The sequence below is a fragment of the Dama dama genome, chromosome 19, assembly GCF_033118175.1.
Source record: "Dama dama isolate Ldn47 chromosome 19, ASM3311817v1, whole genome shotgun sequence".
In the NCBI taxonomy this organism is placed as follows: Eukaryota; Metazoa; Chordata; class Mammalia; order Artiodactyla; family Cervidae; genus Dama; species Dama dama.
This window is the reverse complement of record NC_083699.1, coordinates 13,819,377-13,836,068: the sequence shown is the minus strand read 5'-3', so window position 1 is coordinate 13,836,068 and position 16,692 is coordinate 13,819,377. Positions and strand designations below refer to the sequence as shown.

Below are 16,692 nucleotides of genomic sequence, written 5' to 3'. Positions count from 1 at the left end.
CAGACAGAAGTATGAGGCTTACTGCAAGCCAGATAAAATAGATACCAAAGTGTCTAATTCTGGACCTCATACGAAGGAAAGAGCGGAAATTCACTGGTTGAACAAATGCATGAATGCTATTATTTGTCTCCCATACTTGGTTTATCATGGTAAGTATACCTAGTAGTTACACAGGGGATATTTGCTCTTAAGAAGGTCCAAAGGAAGAGACAGATATTTTGACAAGAAACAGATATCTGGGGAGGGATCCAGAGAATGCTGATGCATCTTCAGTTACTACCATCTTTTAAATACAGTGTTCTATGTGCTCTCACCACTTGGAATACCTGTACTTGTAATGGTTAATTTTGCAAACTGTCTATACACCCTCAAACAAAGTGTGACCTATGGACTGGCAGAGGAACATCAGCTGAGAGCTTGTAAGAAATACAGAATCTTAAGCCCCACCCAGACCTACTGAATCAGAATCAGCATTTTAGCAAAATCCCCAAGTGACATGCATGCACATTAAAGTTTCAGAAGCTCTGGTCTACAGTCCTATTTTCTAGGTAGAATTATAATTTTAACATATTTTCATTGGAATTAGAAGCTATGCAAATAATCAATGATACCCTGAAATCAAGATTTAAGAAAAAAAAAAAAGACACAAAAAACACCTTGCAAGACAGGTTAAGCTTGCAGCAAATATTCAATGATCAAAGCAGGAATTGTATTTCTCAGTTACCAGTATTGTTATCAAATGCATCAGAGGGGTGAGTCTGGATGTTTTGGGATTGCTTAATGGGAAATCTGGTGGTCTGCCACAATGTTCCAAATATCAGTCGGCTTGCTCAAGAGTGTAGCTTTATTTCCCTATCACAAAGTAAAATCAGTATTGTGTCTAAAAATGAAATATAGAAAGCTGATCTCAAGTGGCTGGGCAAATGGGCCCCAAATCCCCAAAACTAAAACCCCCAAAACCAACCCAACAAACAGGTGGGGAGGGATCAGTCCAGCACACAAATAAAGGTGGTAGTATTATGGGAGAAAAATACTCAAGGATTTAAAGGATATCTCATTAAACATACAGTCAGATAACAAAATCCATTAGGTATATATCAAAATATCAACTCAAAACAACACTCACCGGGAGGAAAGGCTTGGCTTCCCGCTTTTGCTACAGCTGGTATAAATTCCTGGGCCATCGTCAAAGAAGCTTCCCAGTGCCAACTTCTGTCGGATAGATTCCCTCTCATTTTTTTGTGCCTAAAATTTCAGGAAAATAAAACATACCGATAAGCAGGCAGATACATCACAACCAGAGACAATCTAACTGCTAGGTCTCTTAGAACTGTAATATTTGACAAAAATAAAATGAAACAGGCCACAGCACAAGAGCATTTGAATTAATAAGAGCTGAAATGCAACCCGTCATTCCTGACTCTGAGTCTGTGAGTTAATTTCAATTCTTCAGAGCCCATTACGATCACTAGTCTAGGAAATCACCCTCATGGTACTAAATGGTTGTCATCAGGATGGAACTACAGCTGACTCTTGAACAACATGGGTTTGAACTGCTCAGATCCACCCAGAAGACTTTTTTCAATAGTAAATACTATAGTACTTCACGATCCATGACTGGTTGAATCTGTGAACCACACACAGGCATGGCTGACTATAAGTTACAGGGAGATTCTCTACCGTACTGAGGGTTGACATCCCTAACTCCTTGTTAAAGGGTCACCTGTAGATTATTTGGTGCTTTCATCTTTCTTCTTACCTGCTAGATATGACGAGAGTAAAATCATGGAGGACAAGCACTTTGTCCTAAATCAAATCGCTTTTATCTTAAATGAGGGCTTTCCCTGGATCGTGTCTTTTGCCTTCTTTACATGGTCCCTTTCAGTCCACTTTCTCTTTGGCAAGAACATTAATTCATTCAACTGACAGGCACCAAGCCTCTGTGAGAGGCAGGAGCCATACTGTGACGCTGGGGGCACGGCTCAGGATGGATAGACAGAGCCTCTGCCCCCACCCAGCCGACAGTCTTGATGGGGACATTTGTTTTTGTTCAATATCCTGATCTCACCGGGTTTAGAATGTGAGAAATCCTAACACAGTGCTTGGAATAGCTGGAGGATTCTCACTGGACCCATCTGTTTCATATTTTGAAGGGAAGTCAGGTCCATGGGCATAGGAACAGAATTTGGTAAACTACACTACTGGGATAATTTGGATATGTTTACAACACTTGGCTTCCCATAAAAGTCCCATAAAAACTCACCATGCTGAACTTCTAAACCCTTTAAACAACAGGAGAGGAGATTAGACATGATTTCCTTAGTTAAAAATAAAACCACAAAAACCAAATATAATGAGTTGGATATCCTGGGGGTGAGAATGAGATTTAGGTTTTCTGTTCTTGTGGGTTGAGGGGGACTGTGAGAAGCACCATTTTAAGTTTTGAGCAAGGAGCTAAAGACGATGCTGACCAAATTATATTACACAACACAGCTCAGGTGATGGGGTGTGGTCTCCCCATCACCCTGATTCTCCCAGGAGGAGGTTCTGGAGCCACATTTGCTGCCACCAGTACCCACAAGTTACAGCGGAAGCTCTGATCCACCATCTGAGCATCAGTGTCACAGTAATGAAATGTACAACCTATCGTAAGGGCAGGCTGAAAAACGGCTTCATTTCATCCCAAGTGAAGGGCAATATACTATAGGCGAAGGAGGCTATTTAACATGGTAGTTACTGGTCACATGTAGCTACTTATATTCAAATTTAAAATTAATTCAAATAAAAAATTCAGTTTCTCCAGTGATACTACTGCATTTCAAGAGCTCCAGAGCCACAGGTGGCTCTAGCAGATACCATATTGGAAGCCCAGAATAAAATATATGACAGCGCAGCCCCGCTAAGACAGCGTTAGCTTCAACAGTCTGCATCAGAATTTCCTGTAGAGACTTAAAAATGCACATTCCCACTGCTTCCGAGCCGTCTGGCTAAGATCAAGTGTAAAACACACACTCCTAGTCTCTAGCACCGGATATTTAGTTTCAATAGGCTTTCCTTCTAGTTCAAGGAAAGCTCATTTTTATTTTCCTTTTCTCTAACATTTAAAAATTCTTGGACACTATAACCATTCTTTCAACTTTCATTTTGAGCAATTATATTTAAGTCTATCCATCTACTCAGATGTCTTCCTATTTTGTCATGTACCCATGGAACTGTGTCATACTAGCAGCTATAGAGTGTGTGTGTGTGTGTGTGTGTGTATGTGAAGACTGTTTCTGTGCAGTTACAGACGTGATGCTGATCTCATTTGATAACTGGGCTAGCACAGCACTGAGCCCTGAGAAGGTAACCACAAGGTTCTAAAGGGAAGTAAAGAATGCTCTTCATTTCACTAACCACTTGCAACTGTATTTTTGGAAACCTTAGTTAAAGCAACCCACCCTTCCAAATATGCAAGGCTGGTACTTACTGGTGGTGGTCCTGCCAAAACAGAAGCACACTTGACATCTTTACTTAAATTCATTTCAAAATCCCCAAATCTGCTATGCAGATTTAACATAGTCAGTGAACTTATTTCTGAATCCATGTAACAGACAAAAGAGATTATTTAATGTCCTCTACAGTCAGAAAACTGTTGAGTGGAACGAAATATCCAAATATAAAATTGGTAGATCATAACATGAGTGTTAATGACCAATGTTGTCCAACATTATCCTAGGGTCTGGAAGAGGTTTTCTTTAAAGGAAACACCTAGTCCGGGTGTAAAGGTGTTAACATACCCTTGATTCCATGTCTGTCCCTCCTGATTTACTTGGTATGTTAAAGCAATAGATAGTAGAGAAGGTCTTAAAAATATTCTTATTCATGTTAATTATAATTTTAATACAAGAATACTTCATAACAGTTTAAAGAAGTCTGTTTTATGAATGGGTAAAGAACTTGTGGTACATTTATACAAAGAAATATTACTCAGCCATAAAAAGGGACAAATTTGAGTCAGTTGCAGTGAGGTGGATGAACCTAGAGCCTCTTATACAGAGTGAAGTAAGTCAGAAAAAGAAAAACAAGTATAGTATACTAATGTATACATATGGAATCTAGATAGATGCTATTGATAAACCTAGTAGAGAACAGACTTGTGGACACAGTAGGAGAAGATGAGGGTGGGATGAATAGAGAGAGAGAGAGAGAGAGAGAGAGAGAGAGAGACTGATTCACGTTGTTGTAGGGCAGAAACCAACACAAAATGTAAAGCAACTTTCCACCAATTAAAAATAAAATAAAATTTAAGAAAATAAAGAGAACTATTTTGTAACACACAAATGTCCCCCCCTGATCCTCTTCTCTCTCTGGATCAAGAAAAATACAGGGGTTTCCCTGGTGGCTCAGGGGCAAAGAATCCACCTGCCACTGCAGGGGCCATGAGTTTGATCCCTGATCTGGGAAGACCCCACATGCCACAGGGCAACCTAACCCAAGCAACACAACGACTGAGCCCGTGCCCTAGAGCTCTGGAAAGGCAACTATGAAGCCTGTGCGCCCTAGAGCCCATGCTCTGCAACAAAAGAAGCCACTGCAATTAGAAGCCTGGGCACCGAAATGAAGAGTAGCCCCCACTCGCCACAACTAGAGAAAAGCCCATGAAGCAATGAAGACCCCAAACAGCCACAAATATACAAATAAATAAAATAATAAATTAAAAAAGAAAAATATGAAGAATATAAAAGTCACCATAATCCCACCACTGAGACACAGATCACTGCTAACATTCTGGTATATTTCCTTTTAGTTTTTCTAATCTTATGTGTGTATTTCTCTCTTTTTTATAAAATTGAGATCACATTGTTTATTATACTTTGAGAACTGCCCTCATTCATGCAAAATCCTTTAAAGATACAATTGTAAATGGCTGCGTGCCATTCTATCCTCTGGAGTTATCGTCTATTGTTACCCATTTGGGTTGTATCCAATTAAAAATGACATAGAAGTTAGCATTTTTACATCAATCCCTGCCCACATGTCTGATTATTTCCTCAGGATAAGTTCCTGGAAGTGGAATTACCAGATCAGCTGAGTGTGAACATTTGTTGAGGCGCTTGACACATTTTGTCACATTGCTTGAGAGGAAATCTGTTCCAATTTACATGCCCACCAGCAACGTGAAAGGGTGCAGCGTTCACTATGTCCTGGCTAACACTGAGTATTTTCACTTAAAAAAAAAAGCTATTGTTTTTAATTTGATGGGAAAAAAGGGCTATCCTTTTTAATTTCTTTGATTACTAGTGAGAGGAAATATTTACATTTTTTCAGTTAACATACTAGCTTTTCTGGAAACTACTATGAGTTTTTTTTTTTTTTTAAGTTTCTTTCTTTTTTTTTTTTTTTTATTAGTTGGAGGCCAATCACTTCACAACATTTCAGTGGGTTTTGTCATACATTGATATGAATCAGCCATAGATTTACACGTATTCCCCATCCCGATCCCCCCTCCCACCTCCCTCTCCACCCGATTCCCCCGGGTCCTCCCAGTGCACCAGGCCCGAGCACTTGTCTCATGCATCCCACCTGGGCTGGTGATCTGTTTCACCATAGATAGTATACATGCTGTTCTTTTGAAATATCCCACCCTCACATTCTCCCACAGAGTTCAAAAGTCGGTTCTGTATTTCTGTGTCTCTTTTTCTGTTTTGCATATAGGGTTATCATTACCATCTTTCTAAATTCCATATATGTGTGTTAGTATGCTGTAATGTTCTTTATCTTTCTGGCTTACTTCACTCTGTATAAGGGGCTCCAGTTTCATCCATCTCATTAGGACTGATTCAAATGAATTCTTTTTAACAGCTGAGTAATATTCCATGGTGTATATGTACCACAGCTTCCTTATCCATTCATCTGCTGATGGGCATCTAGGTTGCTTCCATGTCCTGGCTATTATAAACAGTGCTGCGATGAACATTGGGGTGCACGTGTCTCTTTCAGATCTGGTTTCCTCAGTGTGTATGCCCAGAAGTGGGATTGCTGGGTCATATGGCAGTTCTATTTCCAGTTTTTTAAGAAATCTCCACACTGTTTTCCATAGCGGCTGTACTAGTTTGCATTCCCACCAACAGTGTAAGAGGGTTCCCTTTTCTCCACACCCTCTCCAGCATTTATTGCTTGTAGACTTTTGGATAGCAGCCATCCTGACTGGCGTGTAATGGTACCTCATTGTGGTTTTGATTTGCATTTCTCTAATAATGAGTGCTGTTGAGCATCTTTTCATGTGTTTGTTAGCCATCTGTATGTCTTCTTTGGAGAAATGTCTGTTTAGTTCTTTGGCCCATTTTTTGATTGGGTCATTTATTTTTCTGGAATTGAGCTTCAGGAGTTGCTTGTATATTTTTGAGATTAATCCTTTGTCTGTTTCTTCATTTGCTATTATTTTCTCCCAATCTGAGGGCTGTCTTTTCACCTTACTTATAGTTTCCTTTGTAGTGCAAAAGCTTTTAAGTTTCATTAGGTCCCATTTGTTTAGTTTTGCTTTTATTTCCAATATTCTGGGAGGTGGGTCATAGAGGATCTTGCTGTGATTTACGTCGGAGAGTGTTTTGCCTATGTTCTCCTCTAGGAGTTTTATAGTTTTACTATGAGTTTTGTTTACTTTTCTATATAGGTCTGAGAGTTTTGAAAATTTTATAGTAAGCATATGAGTCGTCCTTTTGAGTTTAGAACCTAAGTGTTACATAGTTCAGTCAATAGTGCACTCTGTCTGAAGTGTCCGCTGGCTCTGTTCTTGGAAAACCATTCCCAGTCCAGAAGTAAGGGCTCTCACTTGATGTTGGAGGATTCAATGAGAAAACTTACATAAATTGCTTAGTAGTAGTACCTGCCCTATGGTAATGTAAATCTGCAATAAATAGTAGCTGTTATGATTAATCCTCCAACCATTCTTGCTCTGAAGATGAGGAAACAGAGGCTGAAGGAGGGTTACCCTACTATTAGAAGAGCAAGGATTCAAGTCCGCATTTCTGGGGCCACATCTCCCAGCTCCTCTCCCACATGGATTAGTCAAGTGTCCAGGTGGACACCATGCTGGAGATAGATGTGTATCGACTTCTTTCCTGAAATGGATGTGACGCTTTCTCAGAAAAGGAGAACACACCTGACTTCAAAACATATACTAAAACATGGCTAATCATAACCACAAATATTTACAACACAAATATATTCTCATCAGAGCCACTCTCTTGCCATCACTGCTCAATCTTCCTTCTGGAAAAAATGTGATTCCTAACATTTCAAATTCCTATATTCAACTGACTAGTAAAACAGTTTTTCTCTTAAACTTCAACAGTTGGAACCCAATTTCCTTCCAGTTGCCCGCATGTGTAAAGTAGGAGTATATGTGTGTGTGTGTGTGTGAGATGGAATATTCCTTGCCATATCAGTAAACAAAGGATACCATAGTCCTTGGCAATTGCGGCCCTCTAACGTGAGTTGGCAAGCCTTGAGGAAACTCAGGAAGGAAAGAATATCTGCCATTTAGCAGCCATCAGACTGCAGCCACTTCCTACACTGAACCCTGAGGAAACTTGGGAAGTAAAAACGCATACTGGCCCCAGATAGCTGAGGCCAGAAATCATATCAAAGAAATGATTTCAGTAAGCCTAGACTCTAGCATCTTCCCATACATAGAAAAGTGCTAAATCCCTTAATTTGGGATACCTGGTTTTCTTTAATTAACAGTCATCTTTTGCTGTTCAGATCATCCGCCCTTTATTGCAAAACTTTTCTTTTTAATTGAGGGATAATTGCCTTACAGTATTGCACTGGTTTCTACCAAACATCATCATGAATCAGCCGTAGGTTTACCCATTTCCCCTCCTACTTGAACATCCCTCCCGCCTCTCTCCCGATCCCACCCCTCTAGGTTGTTACTGAGCCCCAGCTTAAGTCCCCTAGCTCATATAGCAAATTCCCATTGGCTATCTATTTTACATATGGAACTGAACTTCCCCTCGATGCCTCCTCGGAGCAGTTCTCTCAGGGTTACTTGAGATGCTGACTACTGGGCTTAAAGTCCTAAAAATCCTCACCATATAAAACATAACTCTCAACTTCAAGGTTGTAGGTATTTTTTAAGTCTACGTGTGTGCACGTATAGTTCCGAAGTTCTTTTGTTCTCTAAGGAATTATACCTGCAGGGCAATTATGTCCTCTAAGCCACCAAAGCCCAAAGATGCCCCAGGGTGGAGAACAGCAAAGTGCACTAGAAAAGGAGGTGTGAACACAAAACTACACTCTCCGACTGTGTTTATGGCAAGTTGAGTCACGTCCACTCCTAAGACAGCCTTGGGAAATACTGTCATAAAACCAAAGTGAAACATCTAAAATCGATGTTGCTAGCAAAATGCAAGAGGGCACCTGAGGAGAAGCGGCTCATCACTATGAGACAGAATGGCTCTCATGACCCTCATCAAGAGTGAAAATGCTCTCACAGACTCACCACTGTCCAGTCACAGGCAGTTTCTGTCCTCGCCTGTCACCGAATTTCCTACTGCCGCCCCCTGAGCCTGGGCAGATAAGACTCACAATGGCTTTTGAGGGCATCACGCGAGCCGAGATCTCAGAACATGGACCACTGAGCCCTTCGATGCTCCAAACGCCGGGGCTCAGCCTTTTCCATCGCACCATTGTTCTGTTCTAATTCCCCAAACTCGGCAAGAGTCAAGACGGGCTTCAGTAAAAGCAGTGCCCAGTCATGTCCGACTCTTTTGCGACCCCACGGACTGTAGCCTGCCAGTATCTTCTGTCCATGGAATTAATTTTCCCAGGCAAGAATACTGGAGTGGGTTGCCATTTCCTCCTTCAAGGGATCTTCCCAACCCAGGGATTGAACTTGAGCCTCCCTGCACTGGCAGGCAGATTCTTTCCATCTCCAAATCTGGTCCATCCCAAGTTCTTTTCATACTTTCTTTGGGATGTGGCTGTACCCAGTCCTTACACACCTGTTACCCACACCCCTCCTCCGGTCCTGTCTTCGTCTCTCTCAGTTCTGTTCACCTTGCTCGCAGCATCTGGTCGCTGATGCAGGAGCCGCCTAGTCTTCCACATGCTGATCTTATAAATTTATAAGCAGAAAATTGTGTATTTTGCACATTTCTAAACTTTATTTGACGCACTGTATTTTTGTGAGGGCAGCTGCAGGCCCACCAGGGTTCTCAGAAACACACAACATCCTGCGCCTAAACCTATAGCCAGCTGGTGCTCAGGACACTGCCAGCAGCTGCTTCCTTCTGACCCCTGCACAGATGCTGGTCCCATGTAGCCGGAAAACGCCTGACCCAGAGGAAGGGGTTCCTTAAACTCCCTAAAGCAGGAAGACACGTAAGGAAGCTTGGCTTAGAGAAGCTGATGCAAACGATTCTGCGGCGCTTTGGGAACAAAGGCAGATGTGAGCTTAGGCGCAGTGACAACCTGAGTCTGGAAGGGATTCAGTTATGGGAAAGGAAAACATTTCTCCCTGGTTTCTTGTTTTCCATCTCTTCCCTGGGTTGATCTTCCCCTCCTCCCCAGCTCCATGGTTTCCTACATCTACCTGTTCACTATGGGAACAGAAATAGCCTGTTATTATTGGATGTGCTTATTTCACCATGCTGTCTCAGTACAATTCACTACAAATCCTGTAAGATACCACTTCCAGCAGCCTCCTTCCTGCCTCGCTAAGGTTGCTAAGTTAACTCTGTCAGGGCTTCTTATTCCTCAGGGTGCATGCCAACCACCTGGGGATCTATGTTCTGATTTAGCATGGGCAGGAGAGCTTGCATTTCTTTTTCTTTTTTAAAATTGGGGTATAGTTGCTTTGGACTTACCAGGTGGTAAAGAACCCGCCTACCAACGCAGGAGATGTAAAAGATGCGGGTTCGATCCCTGGGTTGGGGAGATCCCCTGGAGGAGGAAGTGGTAACCCACTCCAGTATTCTTCCCTGGAGAATCCCAAGGACAGAGGAGCCTGGTGGGCAACAACCCATAGGGTTGCAAAGAGTCAGACACAACGGAAGCAACTTAGCCCACACACACAAAGCTGCTTTCCAGTGTTGTGCTAGTTTCTGCTGAACAATGACGTGAATCAGCTACATGTATAAATACATCCCCGCCCACTTGAGCCTCCCTTCCACCCCGCCTCCATCCCACCCGTCTAGGTCACAGAGGTGAGCTCCCTGTGTATGTACCTACTTCCTACCAGCTATCTCTTTTACACACGGTAGGGTATATATATCAACCCCATTCTTGAGACCTTGCATATCTAACACGCTCTAGGAGTTGCGAGGAGTTAGTTGGCTCACAGAAGGTCCTCTCTCCCTCTCTAAGCTCAAGAAGCCTCCGGGCATGAATGTTCTTTCTCCCATCTTTCACCTAGGTGTCCCACATAAGTCTCAGGAAATGTCTTTTAAAGTGATGATATAAACATTTTCCACCAGTGGGGAAAAGGAAAGCAATGTGCCATTGAGGATAAACCTCCTGAGGGCTAGCAGCTGTATTATTCCAGGAGCTGATGGAAACCTTGGTCCCCCAAGGCCCAGGAAGAAACTCAGGCTGTAGGGACCTCACTGTGAAGCGAGCATGCCAAACGGAGAAGTGCATAGGTGGGGACCCCACAACGTGGTCCTCTCTCTCTGCTCACAAGTTTCTTTAAAGCAGCAGTGCTCAAATTTGATTATGCATGAGAATCACCCGGAGGGTTTGCAAAACCAGACACTATTTCTCTGATTCAGAAGGTCTGGGGTGAGGCTGAGAAAGTGCATTTCTAACAAGTTCCCAGATGCTGCTGGCTCAAACACCTTGAGAACCACAGCATAAACACCTGAACCGATCAAGGAGCTACACAGGGCACAAAGCTGGTACTTCTTCGATTGAGCACGACTGTGTGGCCTGTGGACTGTCCAAACTCCGGATCCAGGTGCATTGCATTGGTAGCTGGCTGCTCTCTGCCGAGGCCTTGACAGGATGCCTGTTTTGAAGCGATTAATGTGCCTGTTGCTTCATTGCCTAGTGATGTCTGGCATCATTGCTATTAGCAGCATCTACCAGGGAATGCAACTGGGATTCTGGAACTCCCTGCAGAAAAGAACTCTTCCTTTAGGAGAATAAAAGTGACTCTTATTTCTCTCCTTAAGAAAGGAACTTTTACTCTAAAATAAAGGCAGCATTCAAGTGCGAAGGAGTCTGAGACTTTTAAACATTAGGAACCAGAAGGACAAACTATTTGTTAATTCAGAAAATTTTCTTTTAAACAAAAAATAAAAACAACCCCCCCCCAAATATTGATAGTACTTTCTAATTATTTTCTCACTGAAACAACTACGAATTTGTCACAAGATCAAAATATGAACACAGCATTCTGTAAGAATACAGATTGTATGCTTTTGAATGGCAAGGGCAGAAATACTTGCTCTGGGCAGGTTATTTGCCTCTGATTTCATCCCCTGGGAAAGGCTTTTTGATTCTTAGTGGAAATGTAAGTTAAATAACCAGGTATCTTCTCACTGTATCACTGAAATGGATATTAAATCTGGGTGCTTTTTTTTTCAGTTTGTCTTTCTAACATTTTCTATTTCAGACGCTTATACTAAACAATCCAGAAAAGTTTCCTGAAGTGCTGTTGAAATCTCTTATCTTTGCATCCCTACACTGATCTGCCTAAACAAGTCCTCTGGACTAGATGTCAGGCCGGGCTGTTGGGCAATGTTGAGGCCTGGGTTTGGCTTGCTCAATCAACATCAGTACTCAGGAGAGAGCTATCCTTGGATCAAGTCCAGGACGGGTATCCAAGCAAGGCCCAGGAGCCTCCTGACACCTATTTTACTTAAAAATTTGCCAACATCAAAAGTGATGGGATACCAGTCCAGAGGATGGAGATTTTTTTTTTTTTTTAAAATCTTGGTTAATCCTGAGGATGGTTTGGCCTATTGACTGCATTCCTCTTCCTCCAGCTATTGGGAGAGGACATCAACAAAAGAAGGCAGACAGAAATGCTGGGTGCACCTTCAGCTCTCTTCTTTTCTCAAATGACTGCCTTCAGAGACTACTTTTAACGGGACAGTGTTATCTGGGACTCTATTTTTAACAGGCAACATCTCATAAGTCTGTAAAACCATCTCAGTCATTTGGTATCACTGTCAGAACACAACAGTTCAAAACACCCACTGCAAGGTGATGAAATGGCCCAACTACAATCAACCACAGGAAGCTGGGTCCCCTACCTCCCACGTCAGGGTGGGCTGCCCATCTGGGAGAGTTAAACACATGTGCGTGACCAGGAAGGAGTGCAGGAGCCCGGAGCAGGGCATTTAGAGCCAAGGAGACCGCAGTTAACCTCTTCACTATGACACTTAACAGTGCAAGTAATGAAAACACTTTAAGCCCCAGTTTCTTTTTCTGAAAAAAAGGGATAAAGGTACCTTATTTTTTAGGTTGTATTAAGGATGAAATAAAATACTATATAGAAAGTACTTGACCCAGTGTCTGACCCAGAGAGAAACTCATTAAATGGTCCAGCTGTTAATATTAAAGGGAGGGGTGGGGGTAAGTTGTTGAGAAGAGTGGAGAAAGGGATGAGAGAGATCCAGAAATGTCCAGGAGAGATCTATAAAGACAGAAAGTGGATTAATAATTGTTGGGAGTGGGCGGGTAGGAATTAGGAGTAATTGCTAACAGGAACAGGCTTATTTTAGGAGGGGAGCTGATGAAAACATTCTGAATTAGATAGCAGTGGTTTGTAGAACCCTATGAATATAATGAAAACCATTAAAGTGTACACTTGGAAACGTGAATCTTAAGGTATGTGAATTGTATCTCAGTTAATAAATAAACCGCACTCTCCCTCCCACAAAGTGTGTGTGTGTGAGTCTTTTTTAAACTGAGACAAAATCCACATATCATATATCCGGAAAATCTATGGGTTCTGAAACAACCCATTCCCTGACCGCGCCGGCTCCCCACGGTGCCCCAACCAGGTGATACCATGCAAAGAAGCCGGAACGGGGAGCCAAGAGGCTTCATATTTGCAAGACCTAAAACCAACCCCGCCAATCTCTCCCTTGAAAGAAAAGGAGACTCCGGCCCAGAGAGTGGAAGAGACTGTCCCTGGGGGGCTGAGGTGGGGCTGTCCTCCAGGGTTCAGTAACTCAACGGAGTTCCTCAAGCGCATTCAGCCTCACAGATAGGAAGACGTGAGGGTGCTCAGAGGTCGACGGCTGCTTTTCCCCAGTAATTGCGTGGGGCGGGCAGAGCGCTCGTCTGGAATGGCAGCTGGCATTCTGGGTTCCTGTTTATTGCAGTTTATCTCAAGCAGTCATTTCCATTCACCTTTTTAAAAAAACATGAGGCGCAGCTGTGGCTTCACTTTAAATATTGTTCCTTCCAGCCTTTTAATTTTTTCACGGGCTCCTCCCTAATCTTTCACCGTAATTGGATGCACCACACTGGAGACGGCACCCCGGAGAAACAAAGCCTGCCTGGCGAGCCGGCTTGCCCATCCTCCAGCCACACACGGCTGCAGCTCCTCCCGCCAGGAGTAGCCCGGGGACAGAAAGCCAGGCTGGCTTCCCTGCATTTGCTCTGCTCTGGGACCAAGCGGGAGCCAGTCCTCTGCTGTATCTTATGTTAAATTTTCCTGATTTACCCGCCACCCCCCCACTGGTACAATTTGGATCTATGCCCCGCCCTGAGATGGCATGGCTGTGCCTTTTCTGGGTCCACACTGGCCATCTGAACTTCCTTCCAGGTGGCATCAATTTCAGGGCAGCCTATTTGTACGCGAACCTCCCCACGTGGACTGTAAGCTCCCTGAGGGAAACCCCAACCTCCCTTCTGTGATCCTGGCCCCGAGCACAGCGCCAGGGACCCAGAAGGGCTCTAGGTGAGTGACAGCTGAAGGACCAGGACACTGACCTGTGTGACCAAAGGGCCAGAGGCTGCTCAGAGCAAGGCAGGGCCATAACGGACCGAACATTCACACCTCGGATTCTGCCAAGGTGCAGGTTTTCCTTTCTAGGTACTCAGCTGTATTTTCTGTTGAGTACAGTCTTACTACTGTTACTGAATAAACCAGTGGTCCTTAATGAAACATCTTTCTTACCAACAGGACCTTCCCCAAGGAAACGAAACAGATGCGTACTCTTTTCCTTCCTCTGCCTGGGTGGAATCTAATTTCAGTCATTGTAAAATGACCTTTCCCCTGAAGGCTGTTTGCCTGACTTTAAAACAACCTTGTAAAATAATCCCTATACACAGGATGGTATTTATTAGTGCAACTGCTACAGGATATTCTATTGTACCCAGGCAGGGAAATACCCATTTTAAAACTGTTTTGGACAACTGACCTCAGAATATAAGGAGGTGAAAGAAGAAATTACTAAAACTTTTGCTTATATTTTAAACATCTTAGTTTTGAAAATACCTATTTGTGTACGTCAGTCCTCCACATCTACAGATTCTGCATCTGTGGATTCAACCAACCACAGATCAAAAATACTTGGAAAAATACTTCCAGAAAGTTCCAAAAAGCAAAACATGAATTTGCCATGCATCCAGCAGCTATTTGGATAGCATTTACATTGTATTTCCAATTATTTACATAGCATTTACACTGTATTAGGTAGTAGTAAGCAGGCTTCCCTGATAGCTCCGTAGGTAAAGAATCTGCCTGCAAAGCAGAAGACACAGGAGACGTGGGTTCAATCTCTGGGTCAGGAAGATCCCCTGAAGGAGGAAATGCCAACCCACTCTAGTATTTCTGCCTGGGAAATCCCACGGACAGAGCAGTCTGGTGTGCTACAGTCCATGGGGTCACAGAGTCAGGCATGACTGAGCACTCAGAGGTTAGAGAGAGGTGCTATAAGTAATCTGAAGATTATTTAAAGTATAGAAGAGGATGTGTGTGTTATATGCAAATACTATGTCATGCTTGAGCATCCTGGGATTTCAGAATCTGTGGGGATCCTGAAACCAATCCCCTATGGATACCAAAGGACTAGTGTATAAGTTTCATACACACAAGATGGAAATTTTACAGCGGTATACGTGTAATTATGGGGCTTCTCAGGTGGCGCTAGTGGTAAAGAATCTTCCTGCCAATGCAGAAGACATAAGAGACTCAGGTTCAATCCCTGGGTCAGGAAGATCCCCTAGAGGAGGGCGTGGCAACCCACTCCAGTAATCTTAGAGTTTGGAGAATCCCATGGACAGAGGAGTCTGGAGAGCTATGGTCCATAAGGGTCTCAAAGAGTTGGACACAACTGAAGTGACACAGCATGCATGTGTAATTATGAGTGGGATACGTGTATGTTAACAGCTTGGGTTCAAAAACATTTTACTGATGAATATGAGATCAAAAAAGCCTGCAGACCACCGCTTTATGGCATCTAAGTATCTAAGTTAATTTTCTACTTAGTAAACCAAACAGCAAAAAAAAAAAAAAAAAAAAAAAAAAAAAAGAAAGAAAGAAAAGAAAAAGAAAGAAAGGGAAAAAAAAGTTAGAGGGAAAAAAACTTAGAAAAGGAAGGTTCTAATTAGGAAAAGTGATTTTTATTTTAGGTAACTTCTTTCTTATCTTTTGTGTTTTAAAGAAGGCCCATATCACCTGGTTCCAGTAAACATTCTTAATGAAATGGCTAATAGTTTTTTTTTTTTAAAGCATAATGAAGGCTTCATAGTTCCATGATATGTATACATTTGAAAGCACTTTGCCTGAGAAAGGTAGAGAAAAGTTAAAATGACTACAGAATGACTCTCAGGTTTAGGGTCCAGAATGACACATACTGATCTCTGGGTGTTTCCACATCTAGAAGTTTCATCTAGTAGTCTTCTGTACTAACCTCTCAGATACAATTCCTCCTAAAGTCACACGTGGTGTGCTACTGCCTTAGTGAGATAAAGGGTGATACAATGCAACTCTGTTCTGTTGTTGCTGAGGTGTTAAAGCTACTTGAGCATTTCATGTTTGACACTTCAGTCAGCATTGTTATCACGTAGCCCGCAGATCATGGTTCAGCCACTCCTGGCATCTGGGCTCTCTCTGTTTCTAAGCAGATAAAACTACAGTGGTCATTACTTTATTGTTACTGCATTAGCAAATGGCATGTCTTTCATTTTTCCTAAGTGAAAACCGACCTACACTTTCCTTTTTGAGAAGCGCTATGACAGAGAAAATGCGACCAGTCCTTGGCACTGAATACAGAGGCAACATGAGAAGTGTGCACTTGTTCAGCCGGGTTGGGTAAGGGACTCTGGCTGCTGAGCGTCCCAAGGATCTTCTGCACACCCACGTCCGGCAGGAGGGGACATCAGAGAAGTGTCAGGGTTTCAGGACTCTGAGCATTTATCCCCTTGGGCCCTCACTTCCTTTTGGGGATCACAAAGGACAAAACCCACACAGAGCAACACTGTAGGTCATTTAAACCTCTTTTACACATTTAAGTCTCAGTTTCTGAGAAAGAAAAGAAACTATCTGAACTGCCCTAAGAAATAAAGGATATACTTAAACAGCCCCCACACTCACACACAATTATGCATATAAGATCTAAACTGCCATATTTTACATTATTATATATAAAGGTCTATTAAGACAGATAGATCTTCTATCTCAATCTGGGGGGGGGGGAAGTTAGTGACATATTTGATCAAATTAAAAATTTAGGAGCAAGGTTT

General features: G+C 42.6%; 1 protein-coding gene across 6 annotated transcripts in view; it reads right to left on the bottom strand.

Moving 5' to 3' along the window:
* SCHIP1 (schwannomin interacting protein 1) overlaps positions 1–16,692 on the bottom strand; it is a 187,207-nt gene that overhangs the window by 32,010 nt on the left and 138,505 nt on the right. For 5 of the 6 annotated variants that reach the window (XM_061168224.1, XM_061168223.1, XM_061168225.1 and 2 more), the window contains one exon: positions 1,127–1,245. In XM_061168224.1, coding sequence (XP_061024207.1) covers positions 1,127–1,245 — 119 coding nt within the window. Of the gene's footprint in view, positions 1–1,122; positions 1,246–16,692 lie in introns of those variants that run through there. The other variant, XM_061168228.1, reaches the window with a different exon arrangement.